A 13,893-nucleotide genomic window follows, 5' to 3' on the forward strand; every position below is an offset into this window, starting at 1 on the left:
GGTTAGGGCACTAGATAAGTTTTACTTAGGCTATTTTTCTTGACTAATAAATGCATTATCACATATTAGGGCAGTATTTAAAAATGAATGGTACTTACAAAACATCCACTTTTATAGAAATACGCGGATGTTTTAAATAATGAAAAGAGAAGTAAGCAACAATAAAAAGTAAGCTTTGTTCAGAAGGTGAAGCTAAATAATTAATCATAACATTTGTTTAAGAAAAAATAATTCAGATCCCAAGTTTGCAGTGATAGATCAAAATCTAGCGGCAAAAATGGTCGACCTATTTCTGCAAAGATCTTGACATTACCATATCTTTAACAGGTTAGAACAACAACTAGTTTTAACAACTATGATTTCTGCACAGTGCCACAGGTTAAATACCTTGAAACATGTCAATGTCAAAGATAAACCTGCTTTGCACCCAAGATTTAAGATTATTTCTCTAAATCTAAACGTGTCTAAACTAAATCCATGATACATGGACAGATATAATACTCTGATACATGGAAAAGGACTTACTACATAAATATGATGTTTAATACATTATGAAAATGCATGTTTGATTTTTAATAAATCTATTTGTTTAAAGATAATTGTTTAAAAACAGATATTGAAGACTTTTAATTTAAGTTTTCATTATTATTAATACACAGCATAATGCATTATAAATAAAATATAGCAAATGTTGCTAAAATTAAAATGGTTGAATACTCAAATGACAAATTAGCCATCTTAGACAGGAGGAAATTTACAAAACCCCATTAAAACTCAATAATTAGTATATTTAGGCACAATTCATAAAAATATATGAATTGGGAGATTAGGAAAGGGTAGGGTAGGTAACCTCAAAATTTCACACAAAAACAAAACAGCAAAGTTGGTGATCCTAGACTTCCAACTCTAACTTGGATTGTGAACATATAATATGTAGGTACTATACTACTAATAATAAATACAACAAAACAACCAAATATATATTTAGGAAGACCATAATTCAAATATAACATTATTGACTTTTTACAAAATTTCCCATTTTTAATCTTTCAAGATACTCCTTTCTGCAATCCATTTCATCTTTTGGTCTATTGTGGGGAGTCCAAACAGGTTCTCCAATAAAGAACCGTTTAGCCTTAATAAAGTTATTACTGTCTAAAGTAAATCTGTGATAAATACCACTGGGCAAAATCAGTAAATCTCCAGGCACCACTTCTATCCGAATCCAGTTATCATCTTGATCTCTTACATCAAAGTATCCAGATCCTTCTAAGACTAAACGTATTTCTTCATCAGTGTGTAAATGTTCTGTGTAAAATATCTTCAACTTTTCTGCGTAATTTTCCAAACACTTCTCGGAACATGTTATCTCGTCTTCGTAGTTATAGCCTCTTTCCTGTTTAATTTTATCAAGTACTCCATCTGTGTTTAACGTTTTCATATTGAGTTTGAAATACTCCACTCCCGTGTTTTTAAGCAATTCTGGTAAATTTATAAATTCTGGAGGATCTTTTTGGTGTTCCAGACGCTGATCTTTATCATCATTATCCATATACCAAGCACGAACCATTTTTAAAAAGTATAAGTACCTTTTACCTTTGTGTTACAAGTGAATATTATTTAATTTTACTAAATATTACTGATTAAGCTTCCAAAGTAAACAATTATCAGTGTTTTGAAATCGTTTAACATTCGTTACTTGAATGAGCTGGATATCAATTATCATATTTTATGCAATCAATAATTAAAAACATGTTTACATTTTTAATTATCTTCATTGTTTATGTCTAACTAATGGCATCCCTAAAAGCTAAACAGAAGAAGAAATAAAACCTCATCTTTGTTCACAGCACACTCCTACCTAGCAGTGCCAGTCCCGTGTTAATGACTAAAACGGCGATTGGCACATCGTCTAGTGCCAGGGTGCGTAACATATATGGCGGTACAGTACATAGCCCCCTAGTAAGGTAACTTTTATAGAATCATTTGGGAGAGAGTTTCTAGCGCTAAATGCGGACGGGCCAAAACTAATATGCCAAAAAATATATACTCTGTCCAAAAATATAGTACACATACGCAGTTTTAGATAAAATACCATTTGTAGTGTAGATAATAAAGTGTAAACTCTAGCATTTCTGCGATCTTGATCTTCAGGATCATCCCAACACAAATTAGTATGTAACAGTTAAACTGTAACTATTTCTTAGAAGTAGAACAGTAGAAGGTCCATGAAAATCGATAATGAAATATTATTAAAATTAAGAATGTATGACTTTTTTTATAAAACAAGCAACTTTTAGGAATGCAATTATAAGAGTTAAGAATTTTAAAGATTTTAAAATATTTATATAGTATATAAATTAAAGATTCGTGTTGGTTATTAAAGCTAATTTAACTACAGAAGCAAAATGTACAAAATAGTATGGAGTTTGTATTTACTAACAAAATTAGAAATTAGTTATTGTAAATTTAAAATGTGAGTTTAGTAGAATTTTTACAATCTTTATTTTTTTGGAAAACATTTTGTATAGTATAATCATTATTTGGGTAAATAGGCAAAACTAGTGAGACCATGGCAATACCACTTACATCAACGTCATACACCTCTTGCTATGTAATATGTAATTCTGTGCTAATGTCATACCACCTCGGTGCCACCGCCCTCTTTGTACTACCGTCTAACGTGATTAGTAGCGCCGTCTCCATTATGAACGGCTGGACCAATGCAATTCACTCTCCCCATACTTTCTATTTCACTTACACTACTATTTGTGGTATATACTGTGTTTGACAGGAACGAGACTGACAGTGCCACCAAACGGAAGGGTGCACAAATATAAAATGTGCGTTGTCCTTGACTAGCCTTGTGTTACCAAGGTTTAATTTATCTGTGATTTTTGTTTTTATAACCTTACTTTATATTATTTGTTTTTAAACTATAGCATGGACATGGACAATAACAATTTTTCTATTAATTTCTAAAATGAATCATGTTTGTTCGTTTAGGTAGATTTATAAAGAATACAATTTTAATTAAACCACCAGTAATAATTACTAGACTGTACAATGATTTAGCAATTGAAGCAATTCCTGAAATATCCAAAACAACAATTAAGAAAGCCATGAAAACTAATAATTTTCAGTTTGAAGAAGGCTTTACTTGTTTTACTACCCCTTGTACATTGTGTCCTAAAGTTAGTAAAGGTGCCAAATTATATATTAACAAAACAACAGGTAAATCTAAATGTCCCATTATAAACTATTACCCATTTAATTCATTTATTTTTGTTCCAACTGTTTTCTGTTTATTATACATTAAAAATATATCAAGATATATTATATAAAAATTGCAGTTAATACAACTGCAGGTTGAAGTAATAATTAAAACATACAATGGGTATATAAATTGTAATTACTTATATTTTGTTCTCTTAGGATGGTTTATGTGTACTGGTTGTAAAAAATCAGGTCAGTGGAATACATTAGAAACTTATTTCAATTTAAAAAAGAGCAAAAAGACAAAAATGAAAGATGGATCTATAGAGGAAGAAAAGGCCAATGAAAGAATTGAAAAAACCTTGGAGGAAATAAGAAGTACAACCAGTGAAATTAAAGCTCTAAGTGAAGAAGAGTTGCATGAGGTTTTAAAGAAGTTCAAGTTACCTGTAAGTAACATTTTTTAATTTGTTTTTATAGATCACAGGCCTGTGATGAAAAACTTAGTCTTAAAATAGATGAGTCCAATAGATTTTCTTGTCAAATTAAAACAATTGCATCATATATACTTTTTCATAAGAAAATCATTGAGATCACCTTACTTTTAGCATTTTGTATGCTGTATGAAAGTTTGGTAAGCGTAAATTTAATCACTCTTATCATAAAATAAGTAATATAATACACAGTTTCATTCATAAATTGACTTAAAAAATATGGAGACAGTTATGTGGACTTTGTCACATTATCACATTACTTTATCACATTACTGTGATACAAAACATGGTTTAATCACACAAAAATAATAGTTTACTACAGACTACAGCATTTTAATGAAGGGCTTTTAGCAAGCTTGAATACCCCTCAGGATTTTATCACACACATTGTATGAGAAAAATACCAACTTGTGTATCTGGAAAGGCAGACATCACAGATTGGTTAAAGCAGACTAGAGGTGTGCTTATTAGTTCTTTTAGACGAACTAGTTCAAGAGAACTATTTCACAAAAATGAACTAGTTCACAAAAGAACTATTTGTAGGACCGAAATTGAAATCCAACCCTAACATAACTGGTTGCCAGATGTCTCGTCTTATCATCACACAAGCTCGGCGCCGGCCGTCCGTTTTCTTGGGTTTTCAGTCAGTCTTTCACTACCGTACAAGTCACCTACAAGTAGTTCGGGTTCGGAACCATTTCTTTCGATCATATGTTTAGGTTTAAATGTTTTAAATTTATTTCTCAAATGTTTTGCAAATGACATTTTTTTTATTTGCAAAAAATTATTAAGATTTGTTTTTTATTAACCGTTTTAAATATAAATCTGGTTCACATATGATTTATTTTTATATTTACGTATATTTAAACTCATAGGTATCTATAATTAGGTTATTTCTAAAAGAACCTTTACAAAAAAAAATATAGTGAATTTTCTAGGAACATTAAATAACACATTTTCATTCTCACTTTTACATAAAATTATATTTATATACATAAAATATTATACATAAAATTATATTTTATGTAAATGCATCAATCATTTTAACCACAACTAAAAATTTTTATTTCAAAATTACAATACGAGAAACAACACAGCATGGCAACGTCCAAGCCAATGCATGGGCATAAGATGCGAAGCATTATGACATTAAGATAAGACTGTTTATGTTATTGTCACATTCATAAGAATTATTATCTGTTTTCTGAGACTAATCAGCATTTCTTTTTTTAAACTAGTCAGTCCATCCCATCACAAAATAATAAATATATGATCTCATTCATTCATTAATTTCTTCTTTAGAAGTTGAGACACATTTTATAATGCAAATCATTCGCAGTGAACTAGTTCTATGAAAATTAATGAACTAGTTCAATTAGTTCAGTTGAAAGAATCGTTCATTTGAACTATTTTGATGGTGAACTACACATCTCTAAAGCAGACTGATGAATTACTTAATATAGTACCAATGCATAAGAGTTCTTACATATGATTTGCAGTCTATAGAATGGCAAGTGAACATAGTATTACTAAAAACTCTACTGTATCATTGCAAATTAAATCCAATCAGGCTGATATGATAATATTTACATGTTTCAGGCCTGTGTGATCTATTTATATTTTAAAAACTTTTTTTAGATAATTTCCAGTTCAACTTTTGAAACCTTAGATGTAAGATTAAATGAAAAACACACAACTCTGTTTTTTCCATTAGAAAATGTCGAGTCAGAAACTGTTGGTTACCGAAAAGTTAACTGCGGATTAAGTACAGACACTGTATTACCCGATCAAAATTATGGAGGGATTTTAACGGCCCGATTTCCAAAAAGTAAAGACACAGCAGTATTAGTTCCGAGTATTTCAGACTTTTTGGTTCTAGCAAACACAAAACTCAACATAAATGTGGTTTGTTTACCTAACGGAGTGAATAATTTATCTCTATATGCTTTGCCAAGTCTTGAAAGGTTTAAGAAGCTGGTATTGTGGTTTGGAAGTGATAATAAGTCTTGGACTGCAGCTAGGAATTTTGCAAAGAAGTTGGGAGAGAAGAGGTGTTTACTTATTCGGTAAGTTTATTATTTATCTAAATCACTTCTGGATTATTAGACTTTTTCTTAGCTGATAGCCAACTGTAAATTATTAAAAGCTATCAACAGGAACAGTTACAGACCAGATATTGTAAATATTTTTGCAGAATAGTTTTCTATGATCTATTCCACTCAAACATGTATCATACCCAGTGACTCACCTTCGCTTGATCTTACTAACTTTACTGGTTTCAACATTACTATATCTGATATTTATATAAAATTATCTGAACTGGATGTGAATAATGGTCCTGGTCCTGATGGTGCCTCCCAGCTTTCTCAAGTATTGTTGTTTTATATTATTCAGACCTCTTTTGCACATTTTTAATCTATGGTTAAATAAGGGTGAATTTCCAGAATGCTGGAAAAATATTTTTTTAACACCTATTTTAAAGCAGGAGATCATTGGTGAATAATTACAGCCCACTAGTATAATTATTACTGTAATACCAAAGAAATTTGAATGTTTTGTGTGATTATCTTAAAGCTTTACTTGAAAAACAGCTAGTAGACCAATAATTTGGATTTCAGAATAGCAGATCAATTGAATGCAATATGCTAGTGTTTGTGGGGAACCTACAGCTTCCTGATGAAGGCCAAGGCTTCCTGAGTGTATTGTATTTTTAATTAGCACATTTAAAATTTTTTTGAATAAGCATATTGGAATATAACCATTGCACACATTGTTAATCTTGTTGGGCAGCAACCCGTTGAAAATAAGTAAATTTATCTGCTGATTGTAACAAATATAATGTTTACTAACAAGGTTCACTATAATTCAAGTGTGGAATACTTTTGAATGTTATTAATTCGTTTGAGAATCATTGTGTATGGAGACGGGAGTTATGAACATTTCTATTAATATGTAGAACTATAATTGTACATCCATAAAAATTAGATAAATAGACTAGGTTGAAGAATTGGTCCCCATAATTAATTTAAATTGACTTCAATTAAAGAGTGGAAATATATAATTCAACCACACACTGCCTCAAAGATCCAGAAAGTTATCCTTTTACTATTTTTAAATCATATTGTTAGTCAGGTTTAAACATATTAAAATAATTCATGACAGTTTATTGGGAAAACTTATATGTTTATAGAATGAAGACTCTTTTGATATTTCAGACCTACAGAAAAACAGCAGCTTCCTCATTTAGACCCAAACCAGGATTTCAAATCGATTATAGCCACAGCCCAGCCAGTTTGGCACAAATCTGTTACCACGTTTTCCACATTAAGAGCGGATGTATTATCAGATCTTCAGAACATCGATAAAGTAATATTTTTTAAATAAAGATGATAATTCATTTATTTCGGAACATTTTAGGTCCAAGGAGTTAAATGGAAGCGGTATCCTACTTTAAACAAAATTCTGAAGGGCCATAGAAGTGGTGAATTGACCATTTTTACTGGACCAACCGGTTCAGGGAAAACTACTTTTATTAGCGATTATTCTTTAGATCTGTCAATGCAAGGGGTAAGTGACTTCTCAGCATATACGACATATAATATTTTGATATTACAAGCACTAGTTTTTGCAGTTTATCGTCTCTATTGAAACAATACAACAATATGAACAAAATTTATTACAACACTTACAATATTTGAAACAATATCATTTAATATCACTTTAAATGTTATAAATTCACTTCTTCATTTAGGTTAATACTTTGTGGGGTAGTTTCGAGATACGGAACGCAAGGCTAGCAAAAACCATGCTGCAGCAGTTGGCTGGTATTCCACTTGACGAACATTTACATTTATTCGATCATTGGGCAGACCAGTTCGAGAAGTTACCTATATATTTTATGACGTTTCACGGGCACCAGAGTATTAAAGTAGTAATGGAGGTAAGAGTGATATTTTATTATAAATAGTCTAAAATAAATGATACTGAGTTTATAATTTATTAATAATACTAGCACTGTGGCCCATACAAGGAGGGACCACAGATTGACTTAAGATAAAAAACTCATGTGCTTCTTATTAGGTCATATTCTGGTGCATATTTAAATATTAAATTTTGAATATATTTGATTTATAAGATTTTTACCTTTTTAATTGGAGGAAGCGTCAAAATCTTCAAAAAATTAACCATTTCGAATCTTTTCTACACATAAACTGACTTTTTCATACCGTTTAAGGCAATAGAACATGCGACATACGTCCACGACATAGCGCACGTCATAATTGACAATCTCCAATTCATGATGGGCACCTCAGAAGACCAAAAACACATGGATAGATTCTGGAAGCAAGATCTAATCATAGGTTGTTTTAGAGAGTTTGCCACGCGAAAAAACTGCCATGTTACTTTAGTTATACATCCTCGAAAAGAACGGGACGCCGAAGATTTGACTACCAGTTCTATTTTTGGAGGAGCCAAAGCTTCACAAGAAGCCGATAACATTCTCATTATTCAAGATAAGCGACTTACTGCTCTTAGAGGAAAAAAATATTTACAAGTGAGTATAAGAATATAAAATATATTGATAAGCACAGTGTTGGAAGCCCAAAAAATTAACTTACAACAAATATATCTATCAATAGAGCATACCACTTCATCTACCAATCATTCATCCTTCAGGCCTTCAATTTTGTTTTCAGACACAGCTATAGAGGCAAATAATATTAGCATTTTCTAGTAGCTCTCCGTCTATTGACAAAATGACATTGATTGCATCCTTTGAGGATCTGGAAAAGCGAATGTCGACTTACCAGCAGACTTATCAGCTCTCTGGGTTCTCATGCAACCTTTTCCCCCTGTACTATGCATTTTTTGGGCCCAACAAATCCACAGTTAATAGCATGGCTGTAGCCTCTATGTCATGTTTTCAGTTGATTCGCAAGTGTTTATTTCAATATGCCTTATTCACAGCTGTCTTATTGTCTTATATTCCCATACTTGGTACCTACCCACTGACTTACTTAGATCAGAGCTCCTCCACCCCCGCGCAAACTCAGACCTTTCTAGTAACAGAAGCTCATACAAATGCCTTGTGTAGCCCCTTAAAAACCCCCACATTGTGTTTTTTTTTGTAACAAAATTATTCACTCTCGCCTCAGTTCATTAGAACTTGTTGAATGACAAGTTCTTTATTGATCAATCGCTCGGAACACTGTGAACATTTACCAGACTGTAAATATACGGCTCTTTTGCATCGGCTTGCAATGAAAATTTATACTCCACCACCAGAATACTGGGATTGTCGTTCTGGGGAAACATTGGTTACGCGCTACTGTTAACTCTTTAATCCGCAAATCTATTATGATGAACTTTTTTCAAAGTTTTTTCAGATAATAGTTTGAATATATTTTTGTTTTTTCTATGAAAAAAATGCTGGTCAACCGTTGTACCGGAGTTCAATCAAGGAATAATTTTCATGCTAGTTTCTCTAGTACCCCCTAGAGTATGTTCGTTAGTCTGTTCAGGTTCTCTACCTTGATATACCTCAAAATTGATGAGGTAACCTGTTTCAGCGCATGCCATTGCCCAAATTTTTATACCCCACTGTATGGGTTTCATTGGCATGTACTGTTTCGAAGTAGTCCTTCCTTAAAGGCAACCATACTTTCATCAATTGAAATATTTCTGCTCGGAGAAAAAGATTCCATAAAGGTTATTTTTAATTTTTGAATAAGAGATCTCACTTTGTACAACTTTTTTTTACAAAAAATCTCTTTAGAGGAAAAATATTAGTAATCCTTTCATTATGAAAATTTGCATACCAGGATTTTTATCTGCAGACCAATATTTTTTGATAGAAGGTAAACTATTAAATCCCATTAGAATTAAAATTCCAAGGAAAGATTTCAATCCTTCGAAGAACAAATCTTAATTTTTGTTGGCTTTGGCAGCATATAAATTTGACTGTTCGACAAACTTACTGGGTCTTCAGAAGACGGTATCACTTTCGAATCCTTGAATTTTGCATAATTACAATTTTTAAATTCAATAGGTATTCTTGGTTCTTTAGACCACTCCCTAAAATCATTGGTAATATCGAAAGTTGCTTCATCTCCACTTGATGATGAAGAATTCATATTTTTGTTTTGAGATGGTTTTCAGGCTGGTACTCTCTGTCTGCTACTGAATCATCTGAATCCTCGTGTTTTAGACAGTCTTAAATTGTAGAATTTTTACGTTTTCTACGTAGAGGTTTGTAGTTAGTTACTATGTCTATTTTGGCTGTACAACTTCCAGACGGAGTAGACGGCAGTATTGTAGACGAACTTCTGCTAGAAGATCTTTCTGATGCTGTGTCAGGTTCTACTACATCCTCAGCATCTGAGTCTCCTTCAATCTTGAAATATTCAGCTTGATCATCCGTTATTTCATGTAATATTTTGGCTAGCTGGTCAGTTGTAAGACCCCTCTTCCAATACTGTATATCAGAATAGTTTTTGGAAAAAACATGCATGTTGGGGTATTGTGGAAAATATTTGCCGAGCGCAAATAGTGTAGGAGGTGTAAGTTAAATATTATTTGAATTTCACGTTGTGTAATAAAACAAAAACAAATTACTTAAACTAAACAACTGTATTAAACTGTCTATAAAAAGCACATGCAAAATATTTTATAAACGAGAAATTTAAAAATAGCGTCGTTATCCTAATGCTGATGTGATGAGAGTCTGAGTGTCGACCTTTTTTTGTCCGCAACTACCTGGAGCCCCTCTCGAGGGGTGTAAAATGTAGGTCGGGCACAAGTCAACTGAAAGTGTATTATACGAGGTTGCTCGAAAGTTTTAACAAATGGATTGGTTCATAATGTGTGACAAAAATATACAAAAATGACCAACACAACATATGAAACCAATTTAGCATATTAGTGATGATCATACATATTTATATTTTAGAGGAAACTTTGAGGTTACATGTTTCTAAAATATATTTAAAATAATTTTCAATTTTCTTTACTTTTGATATATATTTTTTATTTTCAAATTATTGTGTAGTATCCTTATATTGGTAATAAAAAACACTTACCATTTATGGCAAATGGTCAAATTTTGAAGAAAAAATAGCAAAAACACATTCAACCACGTGCTAATTGCAAAAAAGAAGCACACTAGAATCCTCTGGTACAAATGTTGTACCAGTACAATGTTTACAAGTTGAGAAAACGTTCCAATATCAGAGCCATCTATGCACTACTTATTAAAATACAGGTATAGATGTAAATAGGTAGAAATCTGATTTGTACTACTCATTTAGTCTGGCGAAAATGTGTGGTACAAGGGTAATACCCATCGAGCACTGTCTGGTAATACCAGAGATACTTTAAGAGTTAATTCAATGTAGGTATTTTTAGAACGATTCTCTGTAAGAGTTTATACAAGTTAAAAAGTCGTCATATGGATCTGATTAGTTTGTATATTGAAATATATAATGAAAAATCCATTTATTAGAATTATCTGGAAGTCGATTGTGTCTTATCGCCCATTTTCAGTTAAAAATCATTGATTATTTCAACGTGACAAAATAACAAAGAAAAAATTCAGCATACTTTCTAGATGTATCATATTTTTAAACTCTTACCTATTTTGCAGGTCGTCAAAAATAGATATAGTGGAGACTTGGGGATAATGCCATTAGATTTCGATAAAGATAGCTTGAGTTTTCAACAAAAGAAACCGAAGGAGAAAAAAGTGGAACTGGTCCAATCATTATCGCAACCTGAAAGTGATGCTTCTATACCAAATATTTAAAACATTTTATCTACTTAAAGTTTTACCAGATTGTTATCAATGTAGTGTGTGTAAATGGATTGTAAAGCTCTTAACTCGAAAATTTTTTAATATCGTTTTAAATACAATAAACTATAGACATAATGTAACATAAAACAAAAAAAAATTATGTCTAAAGACAATTATTCAAATATATTAAAATAAACATAGACAGTAGGTCTATCTATCGTTTTTTGACATTGATAACTTCATACTTTATTGCTTATCTCCATTTAAACTTCTTATCAAGAATACAGAATTATTTATTCCTACCTGGCAGGTACCTAGTCCTAGACAAACATATCCAAGAAGTATCACGAAATTGTCAGAATTTAAAATCAATATTCCATGTATTATATATAGAAGATTTATATTCTTTTTTTATATATAATTGAATGTATTTTATAATTATTAAAAGAATTGACAACCTAGGTACTATGTGCATATTTTTAGATTTGGAATCCGATACTACTATTATTGAATCAATAGCACCAATATCTCTTAAAAAAATTAATCCATTTTTTAATTATCAAGATTATGAAAATATTGAATCCCTAAACTAAGTAAATGAAAATATGTATACACCTACTTTTATAATCAATTAACAACTATTTACAATATTTTCTCAGAATATAAGTCACTGTCGGTTTACTTAATCTTAACCTTTTAAAAAAGTCTTCATTACAAAAATTAAAATGATCAATTCTGCATTAAATATTATATTCCCGCACAAAGTTTATAAACATTAAACATAATACTGATCATACTCTCCTATTTCATTATATCTTAATATCCATGTCTCTAACCTACCCTAACCAACAATATTTAGATTATATTTTTGATTTCGCTGTAACCTATAACATAATAACGAACTACAATAAACACAATTTATTTTCCAGATAACTTTTTATTCAGTACTTTATTTGGCAAATAAATATTTTATGTCAGATAATTTTAATTTATTTTGTCTGTCAGTTTATCTGTTCAGATTTCTTTTCTAGGTGATGCTAGAATTTTAAATCTAAGCTAACATAAAATTTTAAATTATTTTGTATTAAATCGTACCTTAAAAATATTAATAATATTATTTATTGATTATATTAATATGTAATTAATATTTTTTGTATTATTGATTAAACGTATCGTTTCATATCAATATCAAATTGTTGTATTTCAGATTTCTTTCCTAGATGGCGTCGTTAGTTTACTGGACAAACGGTGTGACTTGTCAACATAGCCTTTTATAAAGATAGATATAGGTCTTTTCTCCGTAAATCCGGTGGAGAATGTCGGGAGTTATTAAATTACGCCTTGAAAATGCGCAATTTTTTGTGGACTTAGTCCAAAAACAAAAAAAATATTAAATAACTGTCAAACCCTCATATGAACGCCGTACTGTAGCCGTACTTTAATGGGCCTAGACATTTTTTTACTCTTTTTAAGTCTCGTTCTAGATATTTGAGCTTTACAATCGGAATACACATTATGTATAAATGTTGATTTTTTAATTTTATATTGGAAAAAAATAAATTATATTTTTCTGCAACTGTTAAATAGTTATTTATTGCCTTCCAATCTTTCCCTAGGCTATTTATTCTTACTTGGAAAGTCTTAAAATTGATTAATAAATTGACAAACGGAATTTTATAACAGTATATATGTTGCAAAAAAACTGCACAGCGATCGTAGACTGTTCCATTCATTTTTGGATATTAAATGTGTATACAGTATACATACATATTTAGTAGACGCCGTGTAAAACTGCAAGTCATTCCAAGTAACAGTTGACTTTCAGGCAGTGATTTTAAGTTTTTTGGAGTGCATGTTATGTTGCACGGGTGAATTACATCGAGTATCGTGCCGCAATATAATTCTTCGACGAAGGTTTAATATCGATGCAAATTCATCTACGGTTGGTCCAAATTCACCTTCAGTTTAAGAAGAGTCGTTAGAGAAAACAGAAAAATGGTTCACCTCAAGAGAGTGTACTCGCTTATAAGGCCTATAATGACCTACATTTCACTGGCATAATGGACCAATACGTAATAGTCTGCGCCGATTGCGCCAGTAATGTATTTATTTATTTAATACACGGGATAATCCCATTAACAGTTTAAATTACAGTATACAATATCACAGTTAAGATTCAAAACTTGAAATTGCTTATAATATAAATCAATATCAAAAAGTTTAAAAAATGAGACTAAAAATCTTACATATTAAAAATATAACAAGAACAAAATTTAACAATACCAATATCCATATCACAAAGCAAGAGATCTTTTTAACTGAGTTAAAGTTATATTGAAAATATCAAAATCAAGAACATTTAATAGCCCCATGTATCTATCCAATGGGTTGTGA

The 13,893-nt window shown here is 31.0% G+C and overlaps 2 protein-coding genes across 2 annotated transcripts; one reads left to right on the forward strand and one right to left on the reverse strand.

The window, feature by feature from the left end:
- Nucleotides 1-966: 966 nt before the first annotated feature.
- Adi1 (acireductone dioxygenase 1) lies at nucleotides 967-1,812 on the reverse strand. Its single transcript, XM_072521558.1, has one exon. The coding sequence runs from the start codon at nucleotides 1,568-1,570 to the stop codon at nucleotides 1,013-1,015; it is 558 nt and encodes a 185-aa protein (XP_072377659.1). The 5' UTR covers nucleotides 1,571-1,812; the 3' UTR covers nucleotides 967-1,012.
- Nucleotides 1,813-2,891: 1,079 nt separating this feature from the next.
- mtDNA-helicase (mitochondrial DNA helicase) lies at nucleotides 2,892-13,083 on the forward strand. The gene is made up of 8 exons (XM_072524027.1): nucleotides 2,892-3,234; nucleotides 3,436-3,665; nucleotides 5,349-5,776; nucleotides 6,926-7,076; nucleotides 7,128-7,277; nucleotides 7,462-7,650; nucleotides 7,945-8,265; nucleotides 11,353-13,083. Exons 1-8 carry the CDS (start codon nucleotides 2,991-2,993, stop codon nucleotides 11,509-11,511), a joined length of 1,872 nt encoding a protein of 623 aa, XP_072380128.1. The 5' UTR covers nucleotides 2,892-2,990; the 3' UTR covers nucleotides 11,512-13,083.
- The last annotated feature ends 810 nt before the right edge of the window (nucleotides 13,084-13,893 follow it).

The sequence above is a fragment of the Diabrotica undecimpunctata genome, chromosome 2, assembly GCF_040954645.1.
Source record: "Diabrotica undecimpunctata isolate CICGRU chromosome 2, icDiaUnde3, whole genome shotgun sequence".
Lineage (NCBI taxonomy): Eukaryota > Metazoa > Arthropoda > Insecta > Coleoptera > Chrysomelidae > Diabrotica > Diabrotica undecimpunctata.